Source organism: Podarcis vaucheri (genome assembly GCF_965113315.1).
Source record: "Podarcis vaucheri genome assembly, chromosome: 4".
Taxonomy (NCBI): domain Eukaryota; kingdom Metazoa; phylum Chordata; class Lepidosauria; order Squamata; family Lacertidae; genus Podarcis; species Podarcis vaucheri.
In genome coordinates, this window is record NC_138762.1 from 56,832,360 (window position 1) to 56,850,583 (window position 18,224).

At 41.8% G+C, this 18,224-nt stretch overlaps 1 protein-coding gene across 7 annotated transcripts in view; it reads left to right on the forward strand.

Annotated features, from left to right (window-relative positions):
* Nucleotides 1-1,161: 1,161 nt before the first annotated feature.
* The window catches only part of KCNJ15 (potassium inwardly rectifying channel subfamily J member 15), a 32,448-nt gene continuing 15,385 nt past the window's right edge, over nucleotides 1,162-18,224 (forward strand). Inside the window, exons 1-4 of one of the 7 annotated variants that reach the window (XM_082221282.1) lie at nucleotides 6,153-6,443; nucleotides 6,781-6,852; nucleotides 13,476-13,533; nucleotides 15,801-15,938. In XM_082221282.1, coding sequence (XP_082077408.1) covers nucleotides 15,922-15,938 — 17 coding nt within the window. In that variant the 5' untranslated portion in view covers nucleotides 6,153-6,443; nucleotides 6,781-6,852; nucleotides 13,476-13,533; nucleotides 15,801-15,921. Of the gene's footprint in view, nucleotides 1,240-6,152; nucleotides 6,444-6,533; nucleotides 6,654-6,780; nucleotides 6,853-13,475; nucleotides 13,534-15,800; nucleotides 15,939-18,224 lie in introns of those variants that run through there. The other 6 variants (XM_082221284.1, XM_082221283.1, XM_082221287.1 and 3 more) reach the window with 6 other exon arrangements.

The following is an 18,224-nucleotide window of genomic DNA, read 5'->3' on the forward strand; positions in this document are numbered from 1 at the left end:
CAATAGCATGTGCAGACATACATTTATCTGTTTCAGCAATTCCAAACACGATCCATGTGGCAGCCACATTGTCCCAACACCACCATTGACTTGGACATTAGTTGATTCACGAATTCTTGAGAACAGGAATTTTTTTACGAGAAATAAACTGACCACAGTTGAAGACACTATGGATACCTGGAAATTCAGTTTCTGTTTCTTGTGGGTCCTTTAGAACAGAGATCAGGAACCTGTGGCCCTCCTGATGTTGCTGGACTACAGCTCTCATCAACCTGACCATAGGCCATGCTGGCTGGGGCTGATGGGAGTTGGAGTCCAATAATATCTGGTCAGTCACAGGTTCCCTATTCCTGCTTCAGACTCACTGCTAGTGGTCAGAACGTGCTGCGATGATGGTCAAAGAGAAACAACAGCATGGGACGACCTGTTTTGAAATGGACTTGTACCTCTTCTGAGTGAAAAGATGAACAGAAGGATTTTGAGGTTCAGCCATGACATCCATGATTTGAACAATGAGCATGATGCTCTTTTTATTCTCTCACTCACCTTACACCTTCATAAACACGTTCTCCCATATCCACTGAGCAAAAACTAATTTGCCAATAAGAATGCGTATAGTAGTGCTGCTTCAGTTGCTCGTATTGAATCTTGACCATGAAACATTGATGCCACATATGCTGCTTGGACTATGAGCCCCTTGGAACCCTGACATTTCCTCCTGCAAATTTCCTTAAGACAATCTGTGGGTCTTTAACATACTTTCTTTTATTGCCATTGAACACCCTGATAAAGTATGTACTCGGGGGTGTTCAGTAATGCTGGATCCTAAGACGATGAAGAGTTTCTTTATCAGTCCCACATCTCAGTCTGCTTCCAGCTGGCCTATGACTGCACCAGGGCGGGGGGAACCAAGCCTACAATATTGTGAGAGCTGCTGGGAGATAATGCCATGATTTTCACTGCATTTTCCACCAAGAACTATGTTCACAACAACAAGCAACAGTTAAGATACGGGTCTAACAATTATTCTCAAGTTGCGCATTAAAATATTGGCACACGTTTCTGTTTCTTGTCTAATCATTGTTGCAAACAGAATCAGACATCTTCCCTGCAATCTTCTCTTCAGAAAATGGGACTTTTGGTGTTACCAGTATTTTTGTCATAGATTAATAGCCATGTTCTTCTGGAAGGTTTTGCTGTTATCTGTGGGAAATATGAGAGATTTCTTGCATCTTAGAGGTATGTACAGTTTTTTGGCAGGGTAGAATGGGGGCTTCGCTATTGTTCCACAACAGTTGTGGGATCCATGCTCTGTACATTTTAATATCTGCTGCTTTATAATTGATTAACTCAGCAAAAGCTGTGCCCTCCCACTGTGCTGGTGTTTCCTGCCGAGTCACTTGCCTAGAGCTTTATAAAGCCCCAAATACACATTTTGCACTCTCAGTGCTCTCATCACATCAGAACTTATTCTTGAAACATTTTTGCTGTCATTGCTATTTTGATCGCTTGTTCCATTACCCATTTTTCTTTCTTTTTTATTGACAATTTATAGAAAAGTTATATATTTTGTATGTTTTAGCATTAAAACATCACATTATAAAATGGATCAAGGGGTAAAATTGAATATACTCAGAAAACAAAACCCACAATATTTTTCATTGTATATGGATTTGACCGGCTATTGTGATGAGTTGTTGAGGTTACTTGTGCTTATTAAGTTCCACTTCAGTCCATTTTTGTTCTTTCTTCTTGTAACTTTGCAGAGTTGCACTTCTTTGAAGGATCTCCAGCCCCATCCTACCATTGGCTTTGTAAGTGTTCTGCTGATAGTATGTCAATATTTTTGGATTCTCTGAGATGGTTGTCCAAGATAACCAGGTAATTCTGTCTCACCTAGATTAAAAAGATGTCCCTTTCATCCCCTTAATCACAATCTGATCACTTTTTCATACTTCTTTCTACCATTACAGATTTCTTCAGATACTGTATATAAAATCTGGACGAGATTATAATTCATTGCCATTTCCTCATACATGTCATAATGGGCTGAAGTATTTACGCACCCACACCCACATAGGTTTATCCCCCCTGGCCAGCATTTTTCCATAGATTTTAAATAAGGTAGCAAGTATGTAGCAAGGAAGTGTCATCACTATGCAAGTTCATCAAGCCTGTGGTTTCGACTGAGGATGGGGTTGGAAAGGAGCTGGGAAAATGTTGGGTCTTCTCATAGCAACAGCTTTAATACCCCAGGAACAGCACTCCAGGAAGCCTGCACCAGCTTGAGCAAAGACAACAGATACCCCCACATCCTTTCTGCAAGTGGCAATCAGAAGACATGTGCCTACCAGTCATTTGGGGTTACTGTGCCACTTTCAAAGCAATTTTTCCTTAATGTTAGGGTGAAGTTCTGAGGGTTACATTTGTACATGGGGGCTGCATACCGGTGGTTGGTGGAGACCAGAAAAAATATGTGCATGTCATAGGCAAAAATGAGTGAATCAATGGATGCGACTCTTACCTTTATATTGTAGACCACATTCCAGCCACACAAAAAACCAGTGGGTTCTACACACCCATTTCTCTATCCACCACCCAGGGACCAAGGGGTATTATAACAGTTTAATGACATATTGTAGCTGGGCAAAAGCCACCCACAGAGGGTGTGGAGCAGGGTAGGTTAGGGGTGAGACCTGGCTAGTGCCCTGGGGACCAGATGAAAAGGCTTGGAGGACAGAAGTTCCCTGTCCCTGTGTTAGTGTAACTTTAACTTTTGGTAGTCTCAGTGATTTTCTTGATTCTTGACACTACCATCCAAGTATTTACACAAGTCCAATAGTTCAACAAAACTTGCCCTGAATTTTGCAGTCTCTGAGAAGAGTCAGATGACAGTCCTTTAGACCACCATGCAGTGATATTTCCTTCCAGAATCACTAATTGAGAACTCCATTTTTCACAGGCCGTAAAAGTTTGAAAGGTTAAATACTCAGCTAGCTGTAAAGCCTCATTCCATTTTTAGCAGCGAGATCTGGCTTGCTGAGAAACTGATGGACTCAGAGGCAATTTGAAGGTGCATGTGTTACACACACATTTTAACTCCACCTTTTCTCCAGTGAGCTTAGACCAGCATGCATGGTTTCCCCATTTTGTTCACAGAACAGCACTGTGAGGTAGACTAAGCAGCACTCTTCAATTTTGAGTCCCCAGTGTTGTTGGGCTGCAACTTCCATAATCCCCAGCCAGTTTAGCCAATGGTCAGGGATGATGGGAGTTGTGGTCCAACAAAGAGTGGAATAGAGTAAGTGATGGGCCTGACCTGACTTAAGGTCATCTAGCGAGTTTCATGAATAGCCCTGGTCTGACGTGCTTACAACTGCACCATACTTGCTCTCTAACGCCCCCTGACTCCCTATGGCATTGCAATGATAAAGGTCACCTTGTGTTGGAAAATTCCTCAAGATTTGCATTTGGAATGCAGCTTGGATTGACTGCTAATTGTACTAGGAGGCGAAAGAAGAATGTTCTTCTGCATTGATAACTGGGGGGGGGGAGAATGGGGGGGGACCCAGTCTTCTGGAGGAGCCCTCATACAGCCTGCCCAACGTCCTTTACACCCTCTAGGCACAACTGCTATCAACATTCCTGGAAGTCTAGGCCCTCACAGGTACTTGTTAGGCCTTTGGGGTTTTATTTTTTTAAAGTTCTCATTTCTTTTAATTTACCAATATATCTAGGGAGCCCTCCAGGTATGTTGAAACTTGCTCCCTTATTTGGGAGTTGCCTCATTTGGCTTCCAGACTGATGGACACGCAACCACCTGCATTTGCTACTAGAAGGAATGATGCCCAGCCCCAGCCTGTCCCTCTCCCCTGGCTAATGTTCTAATGAAAACAGAAGCAGGGTCAGAGGCCATTTTATGGGCCTCCAGGAACCATCCCTAGATAAAAGTTTATTGTTCACGCTGGTAATTTAAAGCAAAGGTCTCTGGCTATCTATGCATTGATAACATGATAATTCTTTATCCGGGTGCCTGCTTAAGTCTGCACACAGTCCACCGATACTATAGAACAGAGCAGTAAATTTAGCCATTCAAATAACTACCACAGATGATCGCACAAACCATGCTTTGTTTCTCAAAAGTTCATTTTATTGGTGTAGCGTGGTTGTGGGGGGCACAGGGGCGGTTGTCCTGGGCCCAAAATTGTTAGGGGCATAAAAAAATTCAACACCCAGTGCTGCCTCAATACAGCAGTGCACTTCCATCACTGGGCTCCACTGAACAGAAAGTGAGCTCTCCAGACAACAGAATGACTCTTCTTCTCTTATGTCTCAACAGAATGACTCTTCTTCTCTTATGTCTGGGCTTGCAATCTCCTGGGTGACATGGACACTGTTAGGCAGTTGAATGTGCATGTGTACTTTGTTTGCCTCTCGCCCACCCCCTCCATGTGGCCCTGGGCACTGGCAACCCATGCTATGTCACTGGTTGATTGTGTTTTTCATTTGCTCTTCGCTCATGCCTTTGTAGCTTGGAAAGAGGTTCTTCCCATGTGTCTCTAAGCAGAAAAGCCATGTGACTGACTGGGCTGTTGGATAGTCAGTCCTGGTAGGAATGCTTTTACTCCATTTGTTGTTATGAGGCCTGCCCTGCACAGCTACTATAGCAGATATGAGAGGAGTCAGGACTACTTCAAAAGCAGCCCTATGTAGTAGCATTAGCCTAACAGAATCATACATTGATTCTAAGCCTGCTCAAAGTTGTTTCCCTGAAGGCCAGGGCAACAACAGGGAGCATTTCTTACTTTGAGGAACTTTGTGTTTGCGTCTAGGCTTAGTATTTGTTTTGTGACCTTCCTAGAGAGGGGGAGAGTGAACAAGCAACAGTGATTCTCTATAATGCATTTCTGTTGTTGTTGTTGTTTAGTCGTTTAGTCATGTCCGACTCTTTTTTGTTTAATTATTTACTTTTTAAAAAATTGGGGAATTGGAAGGAGCAATAGTGGATGTCTAGTGGATATGTTGCAACAAACTCTGTGTTAACCATTTCCCTACATTCACTTATTAAAAGCTGCAGCGACTGCTGGCTGGGGTGGGGCAAGTCCAATAGAATGTCTTCTGACTGTCAGTGAGGGAGCCAGAAGCACCTCACCAGGGAGAGTATTCCACAAATGGAGAGCCACCACCAAGAAGGCCCTGCCGCAGGCCATTACCAATCAGGCAGCAGCCCAGCTGATCTTGGGACCCGAGATGGTTGATACTGGGGGAGTTGCTTCTTCAGGTTGGGAGTGCTTGAAGGAGGTTCAGAAATGTATCAAACATATCAGAAAAAGTTAAAAATTAAAATACCCTTCCAAATCTCTGAGGCAAATCTAGAACTTTGGGACCAGCCTATTTCACCTCAGATCCAATTTGCCTTGTATTCTGAATAGCCTGAATAGCTCCAAAGTAGGGCCGTTCACTTTAGCTGAGTGCTTCATCTGGGGCTTTTACATACTCCTACTATTTTGGCATACTGTTGAGACTAGCTTTTAATCTGAATATAGTTGTTGTTGTTGTTGTTGTTGTTGTTCTCCTATTGGTGGCTATGTTAGTGCTTTCTTTATTCTGCTCCTGGATTTATTGTATTCGAATTGGTTATGATTGTTTTTATTAAAGCTGCTTTGGGGACCCTTTTTAGGGCCACAAATCAATTGTAATTGTTTTTGTAAACAAGTGTTGTTGTTTTTTAAAAAGTGAAAGGTAATGTGTATATCAGAGAACAATATTCCAGGGCTAGCAGACTGAGTCTTCTGAAAGGCGAATGTCTCCTATTTCTCTCTACATTTTACTGATTTACTTCTGGAAATCACATCAAAAACCATAATGCCCAAGACATCCTGGAACCATTAAGAGTGGCAAAATATAGCTCTCTTTCTCAACACTCAGTGTTTCCCAATGTTTAATTCTCATGTCTTGCAAATAACAAAGGAAATGCCACACACAAGAGATCAAAAAGAAACAGCAGTGCCAGCAATCAGCTGGGAACCATCGATATTCTGGGCTATCGACTCTGTCCATGGTTATTACCAGACCTGCACATTAAGCTAGACCTGCTGTGTATTTGCCTCACAATCAACCTGCTATTTCCCTAAAAGGAAGGAATATTCAGCCATTTCTCTTTCTCTTTTTTAAAAGGATAATATCAAGATTTTTACACTTGTTTATTTGGGCAATAAGGTCATGAAGGGACTTTGATCAAGTTTCTTCAAAGATTAACTGACACCCTCTGAAAGTACATCAGTTTCTTTTCAATCAGGTATTTGCTCAGCTCCTGACAGGGTGTTGAATTCATTAGAATTATACGGTTTCCTGGTCTTCGCTGTAGGTTTCCTTAAGACATGCTGCTGAAATCACAAAGTCTCCTCTCAGATTCCTTCCCTCCCTCTGGCTTCCTCATTCAGGTAATTCCAACTCAGAAAAGGCTCTTTCTAACTTGTTTTTGACTGACAGCAAGTACGAGGGGACGTTGGGTGGGAGTGTGGAGGGGAAGGAGGGCTTTCAAAAGCACGCACAGATACATTACCTGAGGGACACACTCCTTCAAGGAAGGGCCATCCAGCTTGACATGAGAGTAACTTCAAGAAAGGAATCTGAACTTTGCTCTTTTACAGGTAAGAGGAAATTATAAGGAGGAATGCATAGTTCCTTAGCAATAGCTGAACAACATTGCACAGAAATGCAAAGCTGATGATTAAGACTTGTCCTGATTATTTCTTTTTTTTAAAATCCCTTTTAAAGTTACTCAAACTATCTGGGAAGCCAAGCTTGCTGAGTGCTGATGAAATTCTGTCTGGGGAAAGAAAAATAAAGGTATGTAGTTCTTGATGGGTTATCCTGATGATCTGAGGTGCTACAGGGTGGTGACGGTGATAAATCCCTGAACTTTACTTTGCCAGTCCTTTTCTTGGGCCACTGGGGTGTTTTTTGTTTTGTTTTTAAAAAGTGTTTCCAAATGCTTATTCTGCTCAAAGACCTTGGTGTTGTTTTTCTGTTCACTTTTCCTTTTGGTTTTTTAAAAAAATCATCTTTAATTGCTGTATTTCTTAACTCGATCAGAACTCTTTAAAGTCTCTATTAACTATGTGCATAAGAAGGTATTCCACAAGAATTTTTGTACTAATTATAAGGAGGCATAAAATAAACAACACTTGCATGAAGAATACGACCGTCTTATTTCCAAGCGTATGAAAAGTAAGATAGAATTGCAAAGCCCACCATTAATTTGCGGCAACTTAGTCATGTATCCCCTTTTAGAACGTACGCCTTAAAACAGATTTATAGCAAAATTAATATTTTCCACATTGGGCTAATTCCAGAAAACAACAGATCTAGATGTTTAATGTGAAACGGGAAGATGTATGCTATGCTATTTTTAACTTCAATGGGTTAACCTTTTTCTGTTTGATTTATTGATATAAATTGTGCCCCTTTGCTGTTCAAATCATGATGCCTTTACTTTCAGTATCTCTACTATTCATGTTTTAAGCCATCAATCTTAAACAGAGGAATGAACATTAAACAATACCATAATAAATAAATGCCTTAGTTCGCAACTAGATAAACATCTTAGTGCACAGCTTACATTCAATTCCCGTTCATTTATATGGCAGAATTAAGCACATGATTACATTTCTCACATTAAAAATAGTGGGATATAGAGCTTTTGATTTTGCTAGGTTTGTCCAATAGCATTTTGTGATTTCTGATATACCTTCAAAAGTGAGAAAAGCTCACTAAACAATGTTAATTTGTAAGTTTTTTTTTAAAAAAACTGTAAATAAAAATGCTATGACCAGGCATCCATTCATATGCGGAAGAACATGCAAGGCCTAGAGAAAGAAACAGTAGTCGTTGGCCTGAATTCTTTAACTACATAGATATTGTTTTGTCTGAGATATGATATATCTACATAACTGAAAATTTGTGTGCATGAAGTGTTGATCCCAAACATTTAGCACATCCTGATGGATCTGGGGAAAATGTAATAAGATCCATCCTAGACATAACACAGAATATGGCAGAATACTAGGGTTAAGAATTCTAGACTAAACTACTTTAGATTGTTGCAGGTGAGAGGCAAAATTTTTGACTACTCCCTGCACTTTAAAAATTGCCTGAACCAGCACATTATGAAGTTTTAATGCTGTAGGAAATTTAATACATGTAGGAAATCATTTATGTAGAGCAATCAAATTTATGACACATAGATGTACACCCCCACTGAATTCTGAAAAGGTACGGTCCAAAATTCTACCACCTAAGTTGACCACTTCATTCTGTGCATGTCCCTTTTCAGTCAAAGACTCTCTGAGGCAGCTTACAATACAATCTAACAAAATTGTACAAATCATGCCAAGCAACCCTGTTCCTTTAACTAGCAGCAGTGTCCAAAATGTGCTTCCCTTGCAGGACCTCGGGGTGAAGGGGGGTGGGGAGGAGTAAGAAATCAAATTAATAACAGTAATTTCCGTAGTAATTTGTAAAAGGGCTCTTGATGACCAAAAAATCCAGAAAAAACCCCAAAATTGTTCAAGAAGCATTGAGGTAGGTGCACCACAAATTGTCTCTGGCCAACCCAGAATTACTTCAAACAAGTACACAAGTACACAAGACACACATCCAAAGACCGTACACATTTTTAGATTTGGCTTGGACAGACCTAAATGTGTCCAAGGTTCAGGTTTTGTATCTGATCCTGGTTAAAACAGGTTAAAGCAGATCTTTTAAACTTGTTCAGTCAAGCAAAGAAACAAGTCACTGTGGCAATCATAAACTCAGGGACTCCAAACTTCTTTTTTGTTTGTCCTGATTTTATAGATAGTGCTGTTTCTTCCACTTTTATTGCCCCAGATATCTTTAGCTAACACAGACAGCCGGCAGCCTCTGGTAAGAAAGAGAGAGCTGAACCTTGAAGTACCAGACGGTGCTGAGGTGTTGAGCCAAAAACAACAGAAATTAACTATTCTACATACTGCCCTGAGACTGTGTGTTTCAAATCATTTTTGGCTTTTTAAAAAAGCCACCTAAGTAAAATATGGGCATTTTTATATTATTTCTCCTTTCTCTCTTGCCCCAAAGTATTTTTGTCTGTCTCTCTATATGCAGAAATTAAACGCAGAAATATACCAGATACAAGTTTCTGTATTAAAGAGTTAAAATCAAAGTTTGCCATCTCACAGAACCCATTAAATGTCAAGTGCTTGAAGGCTGCTGCCCTGCTGTTCTGTTCCTAACCTACTGGAAAGAAGGAACACTCATGAATGAGTTACTACAGACTCAAGCAGCACTTTACTATTTTGTTTCTACAGCATGGGAGACACTGAGGAATGGATGGGAAGGGAGAATAAATAAGGGGGAAATTCATGCTCTTGCTGTGTCATTGAGAATGGGGCTGGGGCAAACATTCATCAAACCAGTGGTAGCCAATGTTGGTGCCCTGTAGGTGTTGTTGACACTAACGTCAATCAGCAGAGCCGGTGGTCAAGGTGGGCATTGGAGTCCAGCAACAATCTGGAGGGTACCACATTGGCCACCCCTGCCTTAAATCCTCCAGCACAGCGAGTTGGGGAAGGAATTTGCTGTTTTCCTGATTTCTTTGTGAAAACGGGTGGAACACTGGGCTTGGGTGCACATCCCATAAACCTAGGGACTCCCTGCTCCAGGATCCTATAAGCTATTATATGGAACTGTCCCTTTCATGTGAAGGGCTGTCATTCATTGGCAATGAATATATTCATTGTCAAAAGGTCCCAGGTGCAACCTTTGGCAAATCAAAGCAGGACTGGGAAGGACCCCTGCCTCAAACTGTTGCCACTCGGTGTAGACAATACTGAGCTAGATGGACTGAGAGTCGGACTTGGCATAAGACCACTTCCTCTGTTCACAGCTTGTGGGAGGAAGGTTAATTTGTGCTGGAGAAAGTGCTTTCCACTACAGTCTCCATTAACCATTCACAAAGGACCCTTTAAAATGAAGAAGGGGGCAGACAAGCCCTAAGAGTTTAAAGGATTGCAGGGAGAGGAGAACTGGAGTTGGAGATGTGTGCCACTCATCTTTCATCCTTTCATCCATTTCCTTCTTCTGTTAGATCATAGATACACCACCCAGGTTCAGGGTTGGGAAAGAATTACCGTAAGCTCTGCCCTGACGGTATTGAAACTTTGCTGTTGAACAACTCAGATTTGAAGAGCTAAGCTCCTTACCTAGTCCCAAACTAAAGGGACTAAAGCATGGGGAGGGAGAGATGATTTGTACATCTCCAACCATAACTTCTTCCCACTTCAGGATGCTGTAAGCTCTGAAGGCCTTTGCACCCTTTGCAGTTCCAAGAGTCCTTTGGAAGATTTGTTTGAATGGGTGGAAGCACTGCTATCCCATTACCCACCCAAAATGAGTGATTGAAGGTGACAGACCCCCTCATACCTTAAAGGATCCTGGAGGAGGCAGAATTGGGACAGGGCTGCATGGTTATAGCATGCAACTCCTGGCCCCTGTTTTACTCCCCCCAATAAGGACAAGCAGGCTGCTTGCTTCCTTTCACCCTGTTAGCCTAAGTGAGGGCTTGTACCTGTCGTCTGCACTGCCAGAACTCCATGGCCCAGTCACATCCTTTAGTCTTCCCATTTGGGGTTTCTTTCTATGATATTTTCCTGCTTACTTGGGATTTCTGACTGTCCACACCATACATTTACAGCACATGGCTTCCCCAAAGAATCCTGGGGGTTCAAGGGTGCTGGGAATTGTACCTTTGTGACTTAGCTACACTTCCCAGAATTATTTGGAGAGAGCTATGTGCCTTAAATGTGCTTTAAAAGTATGGTGTGGATGTGACCTTCTGCTGTCCCATGTGTTTGTCTAATAGGGCATGCCTAGAAGTATGATGCATGGGCAGAATGCAGCCAAATTTAAATCCCCTTGGTGTCCATCAGAGTTACTTAAGCTTTCTATCACAATGAGAAAACTTCCTACCTTTATCTAGACTGTTCCTTGAGTTTCAGGGCATCAAGGTCCTCTATAGCTAGAGGCAGATCAGTAGCGTGGGGCCTTAGGTAAGTCTTCCCTTGAAAAAAGTTGATGAATGGCTTTTGCTCAAGGCTTACAGCCATATTTTAGGCCAGGGGAGGAATTTTCCACCAGGTCAAACTAGCTAATGTCTTGGAGGGTGACTGTGGGCTTGTTGTTGGACTTTTTTCTTTGAGGGAAGGCTTTGTTTAGCTTCATTTGCTCAGATGATGTAGTGATATTGTGCTGCAGGCACCTTAAATCAGGGCACCTGCTCTCTGTTTGTGGACCACCAGTCCATTGCCTGGATGTGGTTTGGTGGTTAGACAGGATGACTAGATGCCTAAGAAGGCACTATATAATCTCACAGATGATTTCAGCAGCTATTGCTTCTAATACAGAAAAGATAAAATGTCGGCCAGCCCTATCTTCATACATATTGGTTGCATTTTGTTTTTCCTGTGTCATGCAGATGATTGAAACACACGTCAAAATAAAATTCCCTGGATAGCACTGGTTAGTGGTCAGTTAGGTCTCAATGCATCACTGCACATTTACCAAATTTGCAGTACAAACATACATGGCTGCTCAGAGATAAGCTCCACTGAGTTTAATGGGCTTGCTCCCAGGTAAGTGGGTATCAGTTTGCAGCCTTCAATGAACAAAGTGGGAAACCAACAAATAAACTAACTCAGGATGCTCCTATGCTGTCCAGTCAAGAACCACATACAGTGTATGAGAACAAAAACACTGTGGTACTGTAGTTATCAAATTCATCTTATGTGCAGTGGTACCTCGGGTTACATACGCTTTAGGTTACATACGCTTCAGGTTACAGACTCCGCTAACCCAGAAATAGTACCTCGGGTTAAGAACTTTGCTTCAGGATGAGAACAGAAATCGTACTCTGGTGGCGCGGCAGCAGCAGGAGGCCCCATTAGCTAAAGTGGTGCTTCAGGTTAAGAACAGTTTCAGGTTAAGAACGGACCTCTGGAATGAATTAAGTACTTAACCCGAGGTACCACTGTATTTGAATTTAGGTTTGGAAATCATTTGTAGAATCTTAATGGCCATTCCTTGTATGCTTATTTTCCACAACTGCACTGCCATATCAGTGTTTATGTTCTGTTCCCACCAGTCTCAACTCAGCTGATATCCATCATCAGCCTTAGTACATAACTGAAGTATTTGGCAAAGGCTAATATTTGTTGTTCTGTTGCAACAGGTGACTTGGAAAACACCACAGTAAGTTCCCACCTTCCTTTAGTCCTGGAAAAGTCAATGAAACACACAGTTATGTGTTCAGATTGTCACATTACCATTGCCTGGATCTGATTATAGAAATCTGCTCAGCGACAGTGAACAGTCCTACATTATTTAGCACGATCGTTTCAGGATTCAGCGTTTGACGTTCTCAAGATTGTTGAACTTTTGAGCAGAGACAGGACTGTAAAAGAACAGTAATAAAGATAAGATAGCATGAAATGTAAATAAACAAGCACCACACCACCTCATTTTGCAATTGATAATGCAGAGGTTTTCATTTGTCTTCTTTTGAAATGTAGCATTGCAAAACTTTCCATAACAAAGGATAGTCAGCTACCACCTAATCCCCAAATTATGTTTCTAAAAGCATTCTGAAGTTTCTTTGATGCGCATCCATGGAAGGGATTTTGGCTGTGCTGGACTCCATTGTTTTCTCTACCGTAATTTTTAGATGCTGTGCACATGCTTCAGGACAGTTAAGCATGCATTTAACTCTGCAATAATTGGAACCAAGCCCTTCACTGACACACAACCACAGGCAAGGGTGATTTGAATTGTACCTGCAGCGTAGAATGGGGGGTGTGTGTCTCTGCTGTTATAGAGACCCCACCCTTCCTTCCCATTACATTAATCAGAGCTAAGCTGAACTAGATGGGCACAGTTTGAACTAAAACAACAGCAGGAACACTGAGTGGGCATTGCTGCCTTGTTTTGGGCTCTGGAGGACAAAAGTGGAGCAAGAAAAGCAAAGAAGATGCCACATATTATCCCAGAAGACTAGCAAAACTTCCCTAGGGGAAGCCTTACATTTCCGAGATGTGCAGGATCCTGCTGTCCCTGGCCCAAAATTGGTCAGCAGTCCTACCCGACATCAGATATGCAGGGGAGGGGGCACACTCTGTTATGTGGCACAGAAGAGGGAATAAACACACTGACTCCATCTGCACATAGACTGGGAGGTCAAAGAGGTATTCCTGCCTCCTATGGCAACAATCTGCAGCTCTTTAGGAAGCATCACCGTACACAGAGTAACAGTAGTATAACACAAAATAGAGCAAAAGGATGACTCAACTCTTCTTAGGATGTCGAATGAGACCTGGTGGAACTAATTTTATTTGATGGCTCTGACAGCATTTGCTGGTATTTCCCTCTCCCCCATCCACCAGCCCCTGAAAAAGAAGCAGGAAGAGGCTGCTGGTTAGCTGGGCGCACGTTTTGCTGAGTGTAAGTTGTTTTGCCTCTCACTCTCTGTCTGTTTTCCTCAGCCTGCTTTGCCTTGTTTCTTTGATAGGTGTGTAGCCATGTGTGTGTCCCCTCTCTACCCTAAGCCATGATTTGTCCCCAACCTATTGGCTCCCTATAGCCTAACTGTCTTTTCTGGTATTCCTGCACTTGATTCTATGTTCTCTCTGTCCTGGAAAAAAATGCTACACCTGTCCTAATCTAAGCGAGAACTTCAAGGTCATCTATAAATATGCTCCATTTATCCCCTGGCACCTCCAGCCAGCTTTTTCTATTTGCTCTGGAGCATGTTTCCTGCTTTGAGTGGAAGTAAGACCTATTGAATTTAATGGGGCCTACAGCCAGATAGGACTGCAGCCTTATTTGCATTCCATCTCTCCCTCCAACCAAGAGCTGGTCAGCATTATGTGGCCATGCTCAATCCTCATAGAAATGGCCCACACCCAAATAAAGTTGTACTCCAGCAAACTTTGGGGTTCCCTCTTGTGGGCTGATAACTCCCTCAAGTGGATGTCATTTTAGCTACAGAAGGCTTCTGGACTTTGAAAATAGGGGGAAGTATGGGTTAGAGCAGTGCTGGAAGCCTCTAGGGCTCTTTCTTTGTTATATTTCCCTGACATGCTGGTTACATCTTCCAGAAGTGAGAAAGAGATTTAGGTAAGCTCACAATGCAAGCTAGCATCCAGCAGCAGGCAGTGTCCATGCCGAGAAGGAAAATCATCATTGTCAGTGGGCTGGTCACTTGTCAAGCATGCTGGTCTGGAAAGTCAAAGCCATTCAGGAGGTAAAGGAGGAGTTATCATCTGAAAACAGTGCCAGTATGTGGGCTCCTTCAACTCAGCTTCCACAAATTCATCCCTTGTCTCCTATGCTTCAAGCATAAGCATAAGGAAAAGACAGCCAAACTCTCTGCCTTTCATGAAATGCTGAAATCTATTAACTTGCTTTTCATTAAAGAAAGGATGTGAAGCTGCAGCTGAAAGCTATCATTTCATTATGGAAAACTCAATAGTTTTCCCTGTTGAGCTTTGATGTTTTCACCTCCCTCATAAAACATCAATGAATTCAAGGGACTCATTGACATAGTATTGAACTGGAACAAAGAATCATGGCATCTTGCATTCTTCTTGTTTTATAATTCTTTTGAAACATGGTCACTCTTATTTCTGGAAATCATACTCAATCTCAGTGATTCTTGTAGAACACAGTTTCACTTGCAGGCACTAGGCTACTTGCTCTGAGACGCTTTCATGTTTCACATTTGAAACAACAGGTAGGACCAAATTCCTCTGGAGCACTTTCCTTCCTTTCTCCAAGAATGTGCAGAAATGGAAAAAAAGGGGGGCATTTTTTTTCCATCTGTTGCATAGAGAGCAAGAAAACTTGGCACATTCGCCAGCCAAGTACTGGAATTTGGGTGGGTCTCGGAAAAAGCACAGACTTCAGTGGAAAACATATATGGGTGTGCGTGTGAAAAAGTATTTTAAACTATAAATTGACCACATACATAGATTGGTGAGAAAAAATATATATGCAAGAATAATCTAGAAACGGATCATGAAATTTTTGCTAGAAGACAAGCTGATTTTTGTCCTAGGAAAGCACCATGGACATTTGTCAAGCTCAGTTATATTAATGGATCCCCAAAGCTGTACTAATTCTTAGAAGGAGGGAGGAAAGCTATAGACTCCAGTTGAATGTGTAAACAGAATTTTTTTTTTAAATTGGAAATGGGAATGGATGAATCAGTCTGTTTCTAGTCAGTGACACTTTTGGAAGTGTTCAATCTTAAGTCCAGTTCTTCCTGTTTCTGCATTAAGCTGTATTGTTTTCTTTTCTTTTCTTTTCAACCCCCCCCTAAAAAATCACATTTAAATAGTTTTTAAAAAATCTCTTAAAAAATACAATTCAACCCGTGTGTGTGTGTGCATGTGCGTGTTACAAGATTTGGTTTGGACTCTGATTCACTGCTTTCAGAAGCAGCATCCATAAATATGTGCATGCATAAAAATACACACATATTGTTCAGGTTCTTCCTTTGAAATGAACTGGCCAGTCAGTGTTTGCATGTGTTGTGTGTGCATTTGAGCACCTGCAGTTCTCTTGACTGAGGCAAGGCTGGTGTCAGAGATTGACGTATTTAGGCACCTGCTGGTATCCAGCGGTTTGAAGAGATGTCACACTGCAAAGACCCCATTAGCTCCTGCTCCTTCTCCTCACTGTTGCCACTTTCTCCTTTGTTGTTCCAGAGAGGATGAACAAGTGCAGTAAGGAGGAGGAAGCAGCCACTGCCACTGCTCACTAGCTCGCTAGTTTTCTCCTTGGCAAACAAGAAGGCAGCATTGGCAAGGAGAGCAACAGCAGGTGACAATGGCAGCAAGGAGGAGGTAGGCCTGCGTCAAAAGGGGCCTTGCCCAAAGGACCAAAGGCTTTCCCAAATTGAGAGCCGGCAATGAGCCGCGGTCATGAGTGATAGGGGTACCAGCCAAAGATTTTGTGTAGGCCCCATGCTGAAGCTTTAACAATCTACCCCAAAGTTTATTTCAGCTGATTGTTAATCATTCCCTTTCCTTTGTGTACATAAACAGCAATTCATTCCATGGTTTCTTTGTATTTAGTTTATGTGTTAAATGAATGCAAACATTTTCATATTTTTTATGTGCTTAGCACAGGGGTGTGTTTAGCCTCGTGAACTGGGAAAGCTTCTCTTAAAAATACAAAGGGATTGAATGTCTCTCTTTCAATTAAAAGCCATGCCAAGGTACAACCCTGTTGTTTTTTTAAATGTAGAGTATTTATGCTTTGGGTGTGTTTCAAGATAAGTGTGTGAAGAGTAGGGATGTCAGAGAATTCAATAAATGGACATGGGAGCAGAAATGGCCCAAATTCGCATGTTCACCCAAGGTCAGGAATGGAAATCATGTAAGCAATCATGTAGCAGGATTTGCTATAACTGTTTTTGATGTTTCCCTTCCACTGATATGCATTGAAATTAATTGCATAATTAATTACATACTTTATTATGTTAGTTTTGTCTATAGCAGTTAGAAATACAAAAAAGGAAGGTTTTAGCAGAAGCCAAATTGTGGAGAGATGAAACAAGTGCTGATTGTGAGGAACACAGAATGGGACAGAAATCGCTGCCTCCATACCTCCATAGTGAAGAAGGACTTTCCTATCTCCAAAATATTTCAGAAGGGCTTAGCTAGTGAACATATCTCCCATGGTTCTTCTTTTTCTTTTAGCCTCTGGGCAATATCCTCACAAGCTTTCATTCACAGAAGAGATGTGTGGTTTGCTCCACCACAGTGTGTATGTGTGTGTGGATAGATAGATTGACAGATGGATGTTGTCATTATTTTTAATGGCATTTGGTCACATACAGGCATATTCAGATTGTGGATTGGGAGTTGTTGCAAAACAAACCTGCTTCCACAAATGATTGGACTTTTTGCAATAAGGAAAGTGGTGGGAAAGTGTAGTCCAACATAATACATGCTTGATACAGCATTGTTTAATCTCTCCACAAACAAATCAGGATGGGTGCACATTAAGCAGGTTATCTAGAAGCAACCTAGGAATCAAAAACCAACAAAGTATAAAGCCAAAATCCACAATATTCAAACAGACTTCGATATGATATATGTATTTTTAAAAATGGAGAGGAGGCGCACACTTCCTATAACTGGCTACTTAGAAATGCCAAGCACTATTTCTAAGGAGCACGTTGTACAGAGTCTACTTCTGAGTAAGCTTGCATTGAATTGTGCTGCAAGAAGAAGAAAAGAATGTTTGCAAAGTGGTGGGGCTTGCTGCTTTTTAGTATTTAGGTGAACAGACCCCTGCATGAAAGTTGCAATTGGTGTGTGTGTCTCTGCTGGGGACAGCGGCAAGGATGCTCAGCTCCAAAGTTTTACAAATAATAAATAACATAAAAATGGAACTGGCATGGGGAGAGAGTGGTGTTGCTTAAATCAAAAGGTTGGAGAGGGCCTTGTAGGACAGCTAATGTAACCTGCTGCTTGATGCAGGAAATCTGGAGCTAGATCACCCCATAGAGATGGTAGTCCAGCTTGAAGACCTTCAGAGGAAGAAAATCCACCATTCCTCTAGGTAGTTGCTTTAACTGGAAAACTCCTCTTCTATCAGTAAGATGGCCAATGTGGCATCATTCATGTCACAGGCAATCGTTCAAGGTGACTGTGACACCTGCACAACCATATGGCAATTTGCTGACTTTAAGGGCAAATGCCAACAGCTGCACATTTCCATGGCGAAATAAATAGCTCAAGATGAAAGGCCCCAGGATTGCAAGGAAATTGAGATACATGGTGATATACAGATTTGCAAGGACGATGCCATGTGTGGAATAATCCTATGTTCTAGGAATCTCCTAGTTTGGAGAGCTGTGGCTACTAGTTAATTTCCAAAAGTGTGCCAAGGCTAATATACCACTCCATATATCATGGATGCCTTGCCATTGACCTCACCCTGAGGAGCTGCTGTGCTCAGAGGCAATGGCTCCAATCTAGATAAAGTTAATAATGCTCAAGTCTCAGTGAAATCAGTGGACAAATTATCTTATCGTAACCAACTAAAACCCAACTGTGGGACTTAGTCATGGTTAACCTTCTCTGGACTGGGATCCATTTCATCAATTTTGTTTTGTGTAT